Raw genomic sequence first — 15985 nt, forward strand, 5'->3', positions numbered from 1 at the left:
CAGCTTTATGGCTGAGAAACAGTGTGAAGCCTGCTCATTTGTAAGTGAGTAAACTAAGCTTAGTTATCTTGGCTGGAAGAAACCCAAGGCATTGCAAAATTATTGCCATGTTTGATGCAACACATTTTTAATTACAGAAGAATCATAGACATTCATGAAGAGCTTTTATGTGACTATATTTCACACTTTAAACATCTCGTGTATATTGTATTTGCTGCAGATTTTTCATCCTAAATTCAGTTTTTACTACAACTGCACAATATATTGTTTGAGCATCGTCATCGCGATGTACGTGTGCGCAATAGTCCCATCGCAGGTCCTGCAATGTAGGAGGAAAACAAACTCAACGTGTTCTCGTTAATTTTAAGGGTATGGGACACACACTGCACGCAGCGATCCACCAATCACAATCGTTCTTAATCAGTTTGGACTGAGTCGCTGGTAACAATATTGAAAAATGAGCAACGAACAAGAGAAAATCACCGTAAATGAAGACTTGGTACCAAAAAGAAAAGCAAAGTTAGTTACCTGGAAATTCAGCTACAAGAAGGATGATATTGAAACACGTGTTCTGTGTTGATAGTGCCTTGCAAAGAGGTAACACAGCTAATTTGTTTGACCATTTACATCGGCACCACACAGCTGTTATATCCTCCTGAGTATTTTTTCATGTCGCAATATATATATATATATATATCACATGGTTAAAAAAAATCGCAATGTCAGTTTTTTCCAATATTGTGCCGCCCTAGTTTTTACTCCATTCAAAAAATTCTGCTTGAACATTAACATAAATAGGAAAATTAATCAAATGTTTGTAATTTATTAGCATAAACCCCTTGAGATGTACTATCTCATTCAAAGCAGAATAAAAGACAAACTGATGTAGATCCTCCACTGGGTGTTTACTGCACTAAATTTTCAACCCTACCAAAAATAACAGTTGATTTGCATGGATAAGTGTAATCCTCTGAAAGTCATGCACTATAGCAGACTATGAAAAAAAAAAAAAACTCTGATCTCTAATCTATAATACTTGTAACCAATCACATTAACGTGATGCTCACATTTTTGTAAAATTTTAACAATCTCTTAACCCATAAAGACCCAGTGCTTCTGAATTTTTCTGTCTATTTAATCCTTCTTAATTGATTTATCACCATTTATTGTAATATTATCCGCTGTATTTTGTGTTTTTTTCAGTGTAAATCATATATTTTCCTATATTTAATCAGAGCTTTTATGAGCATCTACATGATCAGTGAATTAAAGTCATGCTTTATTAGGTCAGAAAAAGAGAAAACTGACGAAAAAGTGACTTTTTAAACAAAATATATCATTACTTGAACATAAAACAAGCATCTCCATCCACTGTCATTGATCCAACTCTAAGGGTTTTACTGGTGAATCAATGTTGTAGAAGATGACGGTGTTTCCATGGTAACTACAGAGCCTCTGGAGTCCAAATGGGCCATATCTGATGACTATGAAAAGATGACAAACTGCATTTTACACCAATTATTTACATATATTGATAGGATTAGTGGATCGACAGGTATTAAACAGTTTAGATCAGTAGATGCTTTTGGTCACCAGTGGCTATTTGGGTCTTTATGGGTTAAAATAAATTATTTGAATAGATTTCTGATTAATTAGCTTAATAAAATGTCAATTTTCAGAGAATGTTTGGGAGATGATGTCAAAAAATGTGTGGTGTAACCAAATATCAATATGTAAAGCTGCTTGAAAAAGTTGAGATTGTCAATAAAACACATTCTGATGGTTGGACCTTATGACCTATATCTGAATAATGCACTGATGCAAATGGGTAATACGTCATTTCAACTTAAAATAAAGCACAGGTGGCATCAGAAACAATAACAGCTACATAAACACATACAAGTGGATATCCAGTGTTTCATTAGTGGAAAAATATTCAACTCACTATCTTTGACATCCTCAACAAAAGGCTTCAAACCTCTGTAAAAGTGTCTGTTTTGGGTTTAACTACTGAACTCCAAGACTCTGGCTTTTCTTCCTCTGACAAAGATGGATTATTCTGGTTTTTACAACAGACCATTATGTACAATGGTCTACAACAAAGGCACAGTTGGATCCTTATGAGAAAGTGACAAACTGTCCACTAAATAAGCGTCATCGCTGCATGTTTACTTGGGGCCCTTTCGCCAGTTGGCAATCTACGACTTGGAGAAAGGATGGAGTAACTATCAGTGTGATGGGCTTTTTTTTTTTTTTTTAAACATTTTGTGAATTCCATAGTCTGTTGTGATATAAACTTGATAGATTCCTGGTTGTCTGATCAGTTGTGTTTAATCTTTTCAATAAAATGGTCAGTGAATAAGGAAAAACTAATACATTTGTGAAATCTGTCAACTTCATAAAGCAGTGTTTTTCAGCCTTCAGGTCGGGAATTCAAATGGGGTCGCCTGAAATTTCTAGTAATTGATAAAAAAAAAAAAAAAAACCTTACTAATAAAAAATATAAAATATATAGTGAGCTGAGAGAGACAATCCAAATTCATAAAAGACATGACAAACTGTGAAACTGAAACACTGTGGTACTGTTTATCTGTCAAATGTTCATTGTGGTCGGTTTCAGATGCTGCAGCTCTTTCATAATTCAAAGTTTGAGTTATTGTTTGTTCAGTATTAATTGCCAGCCTTGAAAATCCAAGCTGGACTGACTGTACATATCCTGACCAAAGAAAATAAAATTCTCACTTTGTGCAGTAATCTACACCTGGCTTTTCTGCCTCTGTCCAAAATAATATACATTATATAGACTAAATGTCATCTAAAATTATCATTTATTTGCAACATAGTATAGCTAACTATTACATAATCAAAAACAATTTAATTTTAGTAAAAAAAGAAAAATGTCTCATTTTTGAATGTCTGGGGTCACCAGAAATTTATGATGTTAAAATGGGGTCATGAGTCAAAAAAGGTTGTGAACCACTGTCATAAAGTGTCCAAGTTGAGTACTGTTTCTGATTGTTTTTTTGACACTATCCCATTTGACACTCAGTTTTACCTTCTGTTATAAATAGGTTCAGGTTAAAGGTTGACTTACGAAAATTCAGCCTCTGCATTTGACCCATCCTTTTAGACACAGCACAAAACCTTAGCGATTAACATTATCATTACAGGAGAGTTAACATATGTATACCTGTTTCTGATATCTGTGGTACCCAGTGGACTCAGAGGAAGCCCCCACAGGTAGAAAAAAGGTGTAGAAAGGCAGAGTCTAACCCGGAATCTAACCTACAACCCTCTGGCTTTGAGGTGAACTGCCAACTATTACACCAACACACTGCCTAGGTGTGTAAAAATGGTACAAATGTCATTCTTAATCACAAAAATGCATATTGTAACTAGAGAGACACTGATTAATCAAACTACTGGTATCGTTACAACTTGGATGGATAATATCAGGCTTCTCGACTAAAATTACAGACTTTTTGGGGAAAACAATAGCTTAGAAAATGAATATTACTACCTTTTTACAGTTAATTTGATGTCAGGCCAGAGTCAGATTATATATTAAGATATTCACTGTTTGACTTCATATTCAGTTCAATAGTTTAACAGTTTCTAAGGGACAAAAAGATGTCAATTTCTGGTTTTATTTTTTACTTATTAGTTTATTTTTTTCAGTAACAGGGTGATGTGACTTATTTTGGTTATATATTGACTATTATATTGGTCGAATTTAATAAACCCAATGGAATGTATATGTTAATCAAAGAATTCCTTGAACCTGTATAATACTAATTTGTCCTGAACCTGTCTGTATTTTGTTTGTCTGGAATTTGAACCTAGATGCTCTAATTGTTGTGGTCTGTCTTTTGTTGTTGTTGTTTTTTTCTTGTTTATTATGTCTATCATAAAATGTGGAGATAAAAATAAAGTATACAGGGTGGGGAAGCAAAATTTACAATATTTTGAGGCAGGGATTGAAAGACAGTGTATGACCAATTAGTTTATTCAAAGTCATGAGAATTTATTTGCCACAAGAAAATTGACATAATAGAAAATGTTTTTATTCTATGTGTCCTCTTTCTTTCTCAATAACTGCCTTCACACGCTTCCTGAAACTTGCGCAAGTGTTCCTCAAATATTTGGGTGACAACTTCTCCCATTCTTCTTTAATAGTATCTTCTAGACTTTCTCGTAATAGTTTTGCTCATAGTCATTCTCTTCTTTACATTATAAACAGTCTTTATGGACACTCCAACTATTTTTGAAATCTCCTTTGGTGTGACGAGTGCATTCAGCAAATCACACACTCTTTGACATTTGCTTTCCTGATTATTCATATGGGCAAAAGTTTCTGAAAAGGTATGGATAATAGTGTTAGGTATGATTATGACATCAATATGTTTGGTTTCAAAACAATTGATGTAGTGCCTGCTGAGAAAAAACAACTAAATGTTCATTGTAAATTTTGCTTCCCCACCCTGTGTATATAAAAAAAAACCTTTAACAAACCCAATGCATGCCTTTAAAACTAAATTTGAACATTTTAGTTTTGGTTTTTCGCGCCAGCTCTTGTTACTCATCCATAAATGTATTTGTTCTCCTGTAATCTCACTTTGGAACCGACTACAGAACATTTACCCAAGATAAAAACCTACAAAAATGAAAACCAAATCAGTAAATACAGTAACTCATACCACTCAATGTTTTTTCAGCCGCCAACAGCGATCATTTCCACTACACTTGTTCCAAATATGCCAAGTTCCATGTTTTCTCTGTCTCCACCAAAGGCCTGTTATTCTGTCAAATAAAACCAAGTTCCATATTAATATTTCAACTGTGATTATTAATGATATTATTCCAGCAGCTCCTCATGACTAAGACCACAATAATAATCAGGGTTTAAGACCCGAGCTTTAATGGCCTCAAATATCTCCATCTCCTGCACTAATGGACCTCAGTCCAGCTCACAGCAACGCTTTTACATATACTATCACTTAGAAACTCATAATCTACTGTATCTATAATGTCACCAAAGCCTGAGTATTGTCCAGATTGTGATCTCTGTTCAACCCCCCAGTGCGTACATCTACCCTCTACCCTTCTGATACACGAGTACAGTGAAATGTTGCAGAACGGGTAAAAATTAAGCCCTGAATGGTCGACACAGAGAGGGAGCTGCGTTCTTAATGGCATTAATGCAAACCGCATTAATGTGCTTATGTTCTTAGCTAAATGTCCCAGTTGTTGTGTGCGAAAAAGCTCAGTCTCATGCCATGATGTATCAGTTTTCAGAGCTGCTGCTTTTACATTTACATATAACCTACTGACAGGAAATGCATGACCTACATACTGTTTTCCCTCGACTGTTCTACATACATAGAGGATCAAGGAAAAGGGGACATCAAACACTGTTCAGATAAAATGTACAATAAAACTGACAATAATATTTTTTTGTCCGATTTTTTGCTCTATCAAAGCTATTCGTAAAAAAGCTGTAATGATGCTAATTTCATCAATAATGACAAAAGGTGAGATAAGCAAGCAAGACAAAAATGATGCAAGACAATAAAAACAATGTAAAAGCTATAATATGTTGAAAAAAAAAAATAGTGTAAAAGATACCGTAAATTACCTAAAACGCAACAAGAAACAGACTTTCAGACAGAATTTTGACAAGTAAGTGGGTCAGTGGCGTTTTATTTGTGTACATTTGTATTTAAATCCGTGTATTTCATGCATGGTAGTTGGTGATTTTTGTTATTATCTTATCTATTCAAAGCAAAGTGCACTTAATTCAACCCTGTTTTGACGGCAGGAGAGTCAGTAAAAATGTAAATTTGTGCAATCCATGTTGCAAATTTGGGTCCCTGCAACCACCGTTTTCTTTTATTTCTCAAACATATAACATCAGATACAGGCAAATTTGACCCAGGCTTAAAAAAATTCCATTTAGGATGGTTTTACGACAGTTGAATGTCAAATGTCGGGTCTGATTTTTGGCTGCATGTAAAACCTCATTGTCCTTTAGTATAATTAAACATCTCCATCCCGTCTTCCCCTCTCCCTAAAACACAACAAGAAACAGAATTTCAGATAGAATTTTGACAAGTAAGTGGGTCAGTGGTGTTTTATTTGTGTACATTTATTTTTAAATCCATGCATTTCATGCATGGTAGTTGGTGATTTTTGTTATCATCTTATCTATTCAAGCAAAGTGCATTTAATTCAACCCTGTTTTGCCAGCAGGAGAGTCAGTAAAAATGTAAATTCGTGCAATTCATGTTGCAAATTTGGGTTTTTGTAACCACCGTTTTCTTTTATTTCTCAAACATATAACATCAGATATGGGCAAATTTGACCCGGGCTTAAAAAATTCCATTTCGGATGGTTTTACGACAGTTGAATGTCAAATGTCGGGTCTGATTTTCAGCTGCATGTAAAACCTCATTGTCCTTTAGTATAATTAAACATCTCCATCCCGTCTTCCCCTCTCCCTTGATAACCCGCCAGCCAACAGAGCCGTTTGATCCTACAATTCTCATCAGAGACAGCGGCAGCGACAAAAACCTCCCTCCCCTCTCCTCTCTTCTGTTTCTGCCTCTTCCCTCCATCTTCCATCCTCATCGTCCTTTCTATTAGCCGAAAACAGAGGGAGAAAGAGAAGTGCACTGGCCTGAAAGGCTGTCATTTTAGCCAGAAGCCATGTTGTCTTCAGTACTTGTGCATTAAACATGTATGGAGCCCTTACAGAGCCCTGTTATTCAGAGATGCTCTATGTGAGGCTGCTGAGTGATCAGAATAAAGAACATGCTTGGTGTAGTGTTCACACTGTGGGCTGCATTTCTCTAACAGCTCTGACTAAGAACACACAACCAGACAGTAGTAACCAACAGCAAGAAAAAAATAAATAAATAAAAGATTTACACTTATAAACAAAATGTCGCTCCTGAATCAAATTATCCGTACACAAAATAACTAATCCAAAATAACCTCAATACTGTGTCTGTAGTAAATGACAGTTTGTTGAGGCCAGATTAAGATTACAGATTAGTATTTTAGCTCTGATTAAAATACAACTGGGAAAGATTTCACCGTCTGTGCTGGTGGAATGTCACATTTTTCTGCAAAACAACCACCTCTATTTCATTCACACAAAAAACATTTATATCTTCCTCTGGTTTCATTTGACATTTGAGTTATAATGGAAGCAGAAATGTCCACACACACTCAAACACACACATTTACACCAAAGTGTTGGTACAAACCTGGCAGCAACGTGGCTGTAAAACAACCCTGAGTCACTGACACTCTGAGGGAGGCAGTAACGCATCACTTGGATCCGATGTACATCCATGTTGGTAAACGGGGAAAAAACAAAACAAAACAAAAAAAAAAGACGGCAACAGCGGCGGAGAGTTTACACCATAAACTCCATTATCTTAAAACTCATTAAAAGCAGTTTAATCCCACTGCAGAGAGTGTAATAAACAAGACGAACTGGAACAACGGTTGCATAAAAAGCCCGAAAAGAGCTAGAAATGTCCCAAAGCTTTGAGTTGTTCTGCTGCATCCACCCCTCCAACAACAAAGAAATGACTGATGGACAGACTGGCAGAGATGAAGTCATTGACCGGCCTGTTGTCTGACCGCAGAACAGATGATCATGTGCTAGTGTGTGTGTGTGTGTGTGAACCTCTGTGCTATTGTCATACAGTTAACCCAGGGGAGATTACCTCATATCCGTCTCAACCAGCTTCTGCCCCCCCGTCCACATGCAGTAATATTAACCGAATATGTGTATGTGCATGAGGGTGGGGTGGGGGTTGCTGATGAGCACCCTACACCCTCCTGCCTGCTGTTACCACCACTTACTATAAAGCACAGGCTGAAATAACAAACAGATACTGTGGTCAGATCGTATTGACTGGGACGCCCTCCACGTCAGAGGGCGAACGAGTGGGTGAAGATACACCAACATGCATTTACTGAAAGAGGTGTGCGTGCTAAATGTCCATTAACATCCACTGAGTAATTGACTCGCTCTAATGCTCAATAAGTATTTGATGCACTGAGCGGCTCCAGTCATTGGTTGAGGGGACATCTAGACAGAGGATGTCCACCTCCAGGTCTGCACTGTATGTAAGCCCGGACTTTGTATTTACTAAAATGCTTTAATTACAATGTACTTAAATGATTTAAGTTTTATTACATTACTATAAAATGTTAAGTACATTCTACCAATTTGTAGACATAGTCGAAAGTACGAAATCACTAAGTTTTAGTCATGACCACACCCTTTTATCTCCGCATTGCATTGTGGGTTTTGGGCATGTTGTTGAAAATGTGTTCTTTTTCTGTGCAGGGGTTCAGCGGGGTTGTGGTGTTAGTGTTAATTTTGACTTAATGTGTGTATGGTAATGTTTATTGGCCTTTTTGTGTTTGTTTTTGTATTTTTGTAGAGCTGCACCATGAGTGAGAGCCATAGGCCCAGCAATGGCTTTACTGTTCAGTTTTTGTTTAAAATAAATCTTAATGCTTTGCCAAATTATAAGTACTTCCTGTACTGGCAAATTACACTAATCCACCTTCCTGCCTAACTTCCATCCACGCTACAAAATGTTAAGTTGAATAATTATACGAAGCAATTTCTATTGCAAAAGAATTTAATTCAAATTAATTTGGAATTGAGTACAATGAACTGATAATATTAAGTCTAATGACACTGGTCTACAACTTTTTAGAAATGATTTGCTTCAGAGATTAAATGTGCTAAATGTTAGATATTTTAATAAGATTAATTGGAAAACAAATGACAAAAGTGCCGGTTTGCTGATGTTTTCAAGGTATATGATTAAGTGTTATTACACATATATATTGGTTTATGTACATTTATATAATAGTTTTATAAATCTTCCACTAAATAGAACCTGTAAAGTGAATGTATTCTAATGTGCAGACAGTGTTTTGAAGTAGATCTTGTAGCTCTGAGACAAATATTCCTTTTGAGTCAAACCCATTCTCTCGTTAATTCTTGAATTTCATATTTTGACCCAAGGCTGTATCTTGGAAAGTTCAGCCAACCAGCATTTTTTACTTGATTTTTCTTTATCAGTGACTCTCATGTGGTAAAATTTCATTACTTTTATTCTGGAAGCATTTTCCTTGTAGACCAGTGTGATTATACAAAGCAATTGACATTGCAACAAAGTTCAAGTTAAATTAACTTGGCATTTAGGGTGTTGTACTTAAAATAGCAATTCCATTGAAATCAAGCATTTAAGTTTAATACACTCAAGTTTTCATTACTCATTACTAAAAATTTTTTAAGGTAACCGGTTTACTCAAACTTTTTAAGTAAACTCAACTTATCCAGTCTTACAGTGTGGATGGGAAAGCAACTGATGGGAATTTCTACCATTCGTAACAAAAGAATATGAATTTATCGAAAGGATCAGCCTTTAAGATGCAGCATCCCATTTTAAGGGGGTCCTAAACCATTAATATAGTGTTTTTCAACCTTGGGATCAGGACCTACATGGGGTCACCTGGAATTCCCTTGAAATTTCTAGTAATGTAGAGCATCACAGGTTTAAATACAGGGTGTCCCAAAAAAATGTATACCCACATTCACTTGAACATGAATACACGCAAATACCAAGGGAATTGTTTGGTGATGTGTGCGATTCCACTGCTTCGCGTTGTCAGCAGTGTCTGGACCAGAACGGACGTCAGTTTGAGAACAGGCGGTGACAAAACAGTAAAATGATGTTTGTAAATTCTATTACATTTTGGAAAATTAAATGAATTTTAATAAACACCTACTTTAGAATTATTTAAAGTGTGTATACATTTTTTTGGGACACCCTGTATAGGGTTTGGCTGCAGTTGACAGCTGAAAAGGTGCTGTATGTTCTCCGTTTGTTGGTGCCATTTGGGGTCAAAGCTACGGCAAACGTTCACACCAGACTGTGTGTTTGTTACAGACTATGTTTTCAGGTTGTCACACTGCCACCACCTGGCCACACGAGTCAGTGTGAAGTCAACGTATGCTGTTTTAACCCATAAAGACCCAACAATCCACTGGTGACCAAAACCATCTACTGATATAAACTGTTTAATACCTGCTGATCCACGAATTCTATCAATATACATGTAAATAACTGGTGTAAAATGCAGTTTGTCATCTTTTCATAATCATAAGATATGACCCATTTGGATGTTCAGAGGCTCCGTAGTGAATGTATTGTAATACGCAGACACTGTTTTGAGGTAGATCTGGTAGCTCTGAGACAAACATTCCTTTTGACTAATTTCACATTTTGGCCAAAGACTGTATCTAAGGCAGTGTTTTTCAGCCTTGGGGTCGGGATCCCATGTGGGGTCCCGTGCAATTCAAACGGGGTCCCTTGAAATTTCTAGTAATAAAAAAAAATTACTCATAAAGAATATATAGTGAGTCGACAGAGAGAATCCCAATCCATAAAAGACATGACAAACTCTGAAGCTGAAACTGAAGCACTGTGGAACTGTTTGTCTCTCAAATGTTCATTGTGGTCAGTTTCAGATGCTGCAGCTCTTTCATAATTCATAGTTTGATTTCTTGTTTGTTCGGTATTAACTGTCAGCCTTGTAAATCCAAGCTGGACTGACTGTACATATCCTGACCAAAGAAAATCAAACTCTCACTTTGTGCAGTAATCTACACCTGGCTTTTCTGCCTCCGTCCATAATAATATACATTATATAGCCTAAATGTTGTCTAAAATTAACGTTTATTTGCAACATAGTATAGCAAACTATTTCATGATCAAAAACAAATTAATTTTAGCAAAAAAAATCTCTCCATTTTGAATATCTGGGGTCGCCAGAAATTTGTGATACTAAAATGGGGTCACGAGCCAAAAAAGGTTGGAAACCACTGCATTATTATAACAAAAACATAAAGACAAAATACATGAAATATACTCCAACCACACAAATATCAAGAGCTAAACCACCCATTCACATCCACTACCCCTAACCACAGTACTGAACCAAGGATAAATAAACAAGTAATAATAAAAGTAAAAACTTTACGAAAGACATCAACACAGTTTATCATTTGCACTAAACAAAACTAAACCTAATGCAAATAAAATGTAAGTAAGCCGGTTAAAGATAAGAAAATAAAAACAATCCAACCCTTAAAAACATACTTTTGTGGCATGTCATTTATCACAATTTATTATATTATCCCTGCATCTTATATTCTTTTCATATTTAGATTCATAACCAAGTAGATGTTTATAAAAAAAAAAGCAAATTAAATTCAAATTTTAAGAGAAATTGCAGAAAAATTGGACTTTTTCAGCAAAATATATCGTTAACTGAACATAACATTTGAATAAATACTTAAAAATATCGATAAAGTACTTTTTAATATCAATACAGTATCATGAAGTGAAATATCATGATATATTGCGGAACTGATATTTTCTTTCACCTCTGATAATATATGCAGGCAATATCGGATTTATACGAGGTAAGATTCAGAAAAAAGGTACACTGGTTGTGAGTATTGTACTGAGGGTAAATATTGCACTGTCTATTAAACTGGGGGTGATGTTTGTCCAGTCAAGTAGGTGTGTGTGTGTGTGTGTGTGTGTGTGTGTGTGGGGGGGGGGGTGGTGGTACATTTAATCGTTTGTGGATAAAGACTGTGCTTGAGTCACTTTGTTTTTGTTTTTAATGTCCTGAATCTCCTTCCGAAGGGGAGGGGTTGGGGGGGGGGGGGGGGGGTAGTAGATATACTGTATATTATGTGTCTGCATGAAGACCAGACCATAAAAGGTGTGATTTTTGGTCTGTCTCATCCGGTTCCATTCTAGGTTTTTAATCCGAAGCATTTTATTCCAACGCACACGCCCAGAATTCCCACGACCGACAGTGTGTGGATAACAGATTAGTCTTTAAACCTTGACCTCTGTGGTTCACTGCCCTCTACTCTAACAGCCGACCTCGTACACCAGGGTGACAGAAAACAACACAAACCCAACAGTCACACTGTCAAAGGGGTGTGGTCTGGAGCGGCACTGCAGAAAAGCTGACCTGTGATTGGCTACACTGAGAGAGACGGTGTAAAAGGATTGGTGGAAGTGCAGCATCGCTCAGTTTAAGGATCACAGTGATACCGGTGCCAAGCAGAATTACCGTTGGCTCATTTGAGGCTCGGAGCGCCCAGCTGGACTGCAGGACAGTACTGTGTCAGGCCGAGCAAATGTTAACAAGCTCGATCTGCGGCATGAGAGGCTCTGCGACGCCCCGAGGAGAAGGCACCGCACGCTCACTAACATTTAGAAAACGATGAGCTGCTTAAGGCCAAGTGATCGCAATGTGAATCCAAACAGTGATATGAACCCAAACATCCACCATCGACCAAAACCACCAACTGATCTAAAATGTTGAGTAGCTAATCCAAATACATGTAAATAATTAGTGTAAAATGCAATTTGTCGTCATTTCACGGCCATCAGATATGACCCATTTCAATGTTCAGAAAATCCACAGTTACCGTGAAAACACCTTCATCTTCTACTACAATGATTCATCAGTAAAACGCATGGAGTTGGATCAATGACAGTGGATGGAGACACTTGGTTTTATGTTTATTTAACCCTTAGGGGTCCACGGTCACGGCCCCGCGACTGAATCACATGATATTTTCAACACGTTTTTCTTTTTTTTTTTTTTTACATTTTCAACACGTCATAGCGTCGGAAGTGGGTGACGTACACCACTGGAGACAAATGTATTCGAACCGGATATACAATCGGAGATATGACCTTCTGAAACCAAAGCAAACAAACGTGAATAAAAGTATGAAAATGGGACTGGAGAAAACGCCGATGCAAAGATATGCTTTTATGTCAAATATTTGAGTACAGTTTTAATTTATTACAATTTTGATTTTATATACCTCATATTTGGATCCAATATTCACTTTTAAAGTCTTTGAAAAGGTTCATTAAGCATCTTTGTGTAATTTATGCAATAAATTATATCAATTTTTCAAATCAAATGTTATGTTTTTTGAGTGTTTTTTGTCCTTTTGTGTTGATATAGTAGGTTAAAGTGAAAAAATAATAGGCAGATGAGATAGATGAAGTTGTGCTGAAAAAAAAAGATACCAAACATGGGTATAGTAAACGTTTTTTTATATAGTATATAAAGGCAAAATCAAAAGAACTCAAAAATGGCTAAAATAGGCTCAGACGCCTAAGGGTTAATAATATTTTTGCTGAAAAAGTCACATTTTCCTCTTTTTCTGATTTGATTGAATAACCTTTGACTTTACTCTGAGTTTTAATGAACATCTACATGATCACTGAATTAAATGTAGGAAAATACATGATTTACACTGAAAAACTTACAATAAAGAGGATAATATTACAATAAATGGTGATAAATCACTTAAGAAAGGTTCAATATAGAGAGAAATCCATTTACCACTGGGTCTTTATGGGTTAAAATGAAGACAGAATTACCCTGTTGCTTACTGCAACATGCATAGATGAAGATGCAGTATTTTGTCGAGGCTAAACAGACAGATTTCAGCAGCATTATTCGTTCTTTGCAAACCACACTGTACAATCTGAACCTAATAAACTTGGGTAAGGCATAAGGTTTGATGAAAGAAGACTGAAAACTGATAACATCTACGAATTATAGACTATGACAGAAGTCAATATACAAAAATACAGCCGTGTGAGCATGTGTTGTCCATCTGTGCTGCTGCAGAGGTAAACAATGATGCTGACAGAAAAAAAAAAAAAAAAAATCATCTGCTTGCAGTAGGGCTCTGTTTTTTCATCTTTGTTTAATATAAAACATCCATGTATTACATTTGGGTTTTGGCAGCGTTGCATTGATCAGTGCATGATCTTTACATGCTCCATTGCTCTTCACCGGATTGAAAAACAGCTCGGAGCAGCAATCGCAGCGATCACCGATGTAAATATTTAACAATGACAGTAACATTGTGTTTCTGTCATAGTGGTCGTTTTTTTGTATGGGACATCCCATAATCACACAGTGTACACCACATTAAGCAGTACCAGAGAATCCATGTATTACTAATCTTCAGGCTCAATCAGCTGATTTGCATCTTTATCCAGTCACAATCTGAGATGCTCCCTTTAAACAATTTTCTCGTCAGTTGTTTCATCCTTTCAAGTGTTCCCTCATTCCACTGTCTTTTCTGTTTCATTGCTGTTTTTGTGACCCTTCACCACTTCAGCGCTGTCATCTGGCCCTAGTTTCACTCTTGCAAAAGGCATCACATACTCCTCCACAGCTTCATCCGACTTAAAGGAGCAATACTTTGACTGAAAAACAGCTTCTACTCTGATATAATCAGACCCCCCCAATACACTGCCCCTATGTCTGTCCATCATGAACCTTAACAGAATGATGATGCTAGGTCACAATGCCACTTCATTTCATTGTTGCTCATGCTGCTGCTACATGCACCATCACTTTAAACTGTACTGTTGCTGCATACTGTGAAATTGTGTACATACTGAGAAGTTATTTTCAGGGGAGTGTATTGGCAAGAATCTGGCGATACAATACAAATACAATACTAGGATCACAATACGATATATCATGATACTGTTAAAAAGGCAATTTTTTAAAAAAAGATTATTTCCTGGAAGGATTGAATTACACCAGAAATATGTACAAATACTAAACACTTTTTTTTTTTTTTTTTATCAGAACAAGATCTGATGCTATATCACAACATTTTTCTAATTCTCCTAGTTTCCAAAGGAACTAACATCTGCCTCTCTCAGACAGTAAAAAGTGCTTTTTCGATGCTTCAAATAACCATTATTTAATAAAACAGCGTTAAATAGTAAGTAAGATAGAAACAATCAAGAAAACCAGAAAATAAAAATGAACCTCTGCTATCTGCATTTGAATAAAAAATATTGATACAGTACTTTTTAATATCGGTACAGTATTATGAAACGAAATATCACAATTTATTGCAGAACCGATATTTTCTAACACCCCTAGTTATTTTATTACGTTCTATTTCGTTTGCACATTTTATGGTAGTTTTTATTCTAGTCTATTTACCTTTTACACATTTCATTTTATATTTTCTCCTTTTATCGTCTATGCTACAAAACCGAGACCTGGGTAACTAGATGTCGTTCTATCATGTACCATTGACTGAATGACGATAAAGCTGAGTCTGAGGCCCTGTCCATATGAAAACGGTTTCGGTCATATCGGATAGGTCTTTCATTCACACGAAACCGGTATTTTCAGTCAGTTTTTGAAACTGGGTCCCAGAGTGGATAAATTTGAGAACCGGGTGGGAATTTTGTTTGTTTGTCTGTCTGTTAGCAAGATAACTCCAAAAGTTAAGGATGGATTTTGATTAAATTTTCAGGAAATGTTGACACTGGCACAAGGAAGAAATGATGACATTTTGGCGGTGATCAGGGGGAGGACGGATCTGCCTTGGCGGAGGTCTGTGCTCTCCGAGTGCTTTTCTAGTTCTACTTTAAGTCTCTCATGATTAAAATACCAAGCTCCGACAGTGATTTTACAATTATGATGCCACTTTGCCTCTGTTTATTGTTTACTGGGGATCCCCATTAGCTTCCACCACAGTGGTTGCTCGTCCTCCTGGGGTCCCAGTTAAAAAGACAACAAAAATTGACACATCATTCGCAATAAATACAGTGACAATGCAGTAGCAACAAATCACATTTAACACATCCAATAAGTACAGTGTTAAATCCAAGTAGTAACACTGAGCTTAATCTTTTTTTCTATTAAATCAATGGTTGCTAAACTTTCCAAATGCGCATAGTGCCAGGTGCAGAACACTTTGAGCTACATTCAAGTCAGCAAAATAAAACAGGTCGCACAACTCCTCAACTCCTCTCCAGTAAGTCTTTTGAGTGGAACAATAATGGTGGACGCCTTA

The 15985-nt window shown here is 36.4% G+C and overlaps 1 protein-coding gene across 3 annotated transcripts in view; it reads right to left on the reverse strand.

The window, feature by feature from the left end:
* Positions 1-15985, reverse strand: part of evla (Enah/Vasp-like a) — a 74359-nt gene that overhangs the window by 45407 nt on the left and 12967 nt on the right. The window contains exon 1 of one of the 3 annotated variants that reach the window (XM_030126789.1): positions 7269-7641. The exons of the other annotated variants lie outside the window; for them this stretch is intronic. Coding sequence (XP_029982649.1) covers positions 7269-7357 — 89 coding nt within the window. The 5' untranslated portion in view covers positions 7358-7641. Of the gene's footprint in view, positions 1-7268; positions 7642-15985 lie in introns of those variants that run through there. 3 annotated transcript variants of the gene reach the window in all.

The sequence above is a fragment of the Sphaeramia orbicularis genome, chromosome 22, assembly GCF_902148855.1.
Source record: "Sphaeramia orbicularis chromosome 22, fSphaOr1.1, whole genome shotgun sequence".
Classification (NCBI taxonomy): domain Eukaryota; kingdom Metazoa; phylum Chordata; class Actinopteri; order Kurtiformes; family Apogonidae; genus Sphaeramia; species Sphaeramia orbicularis.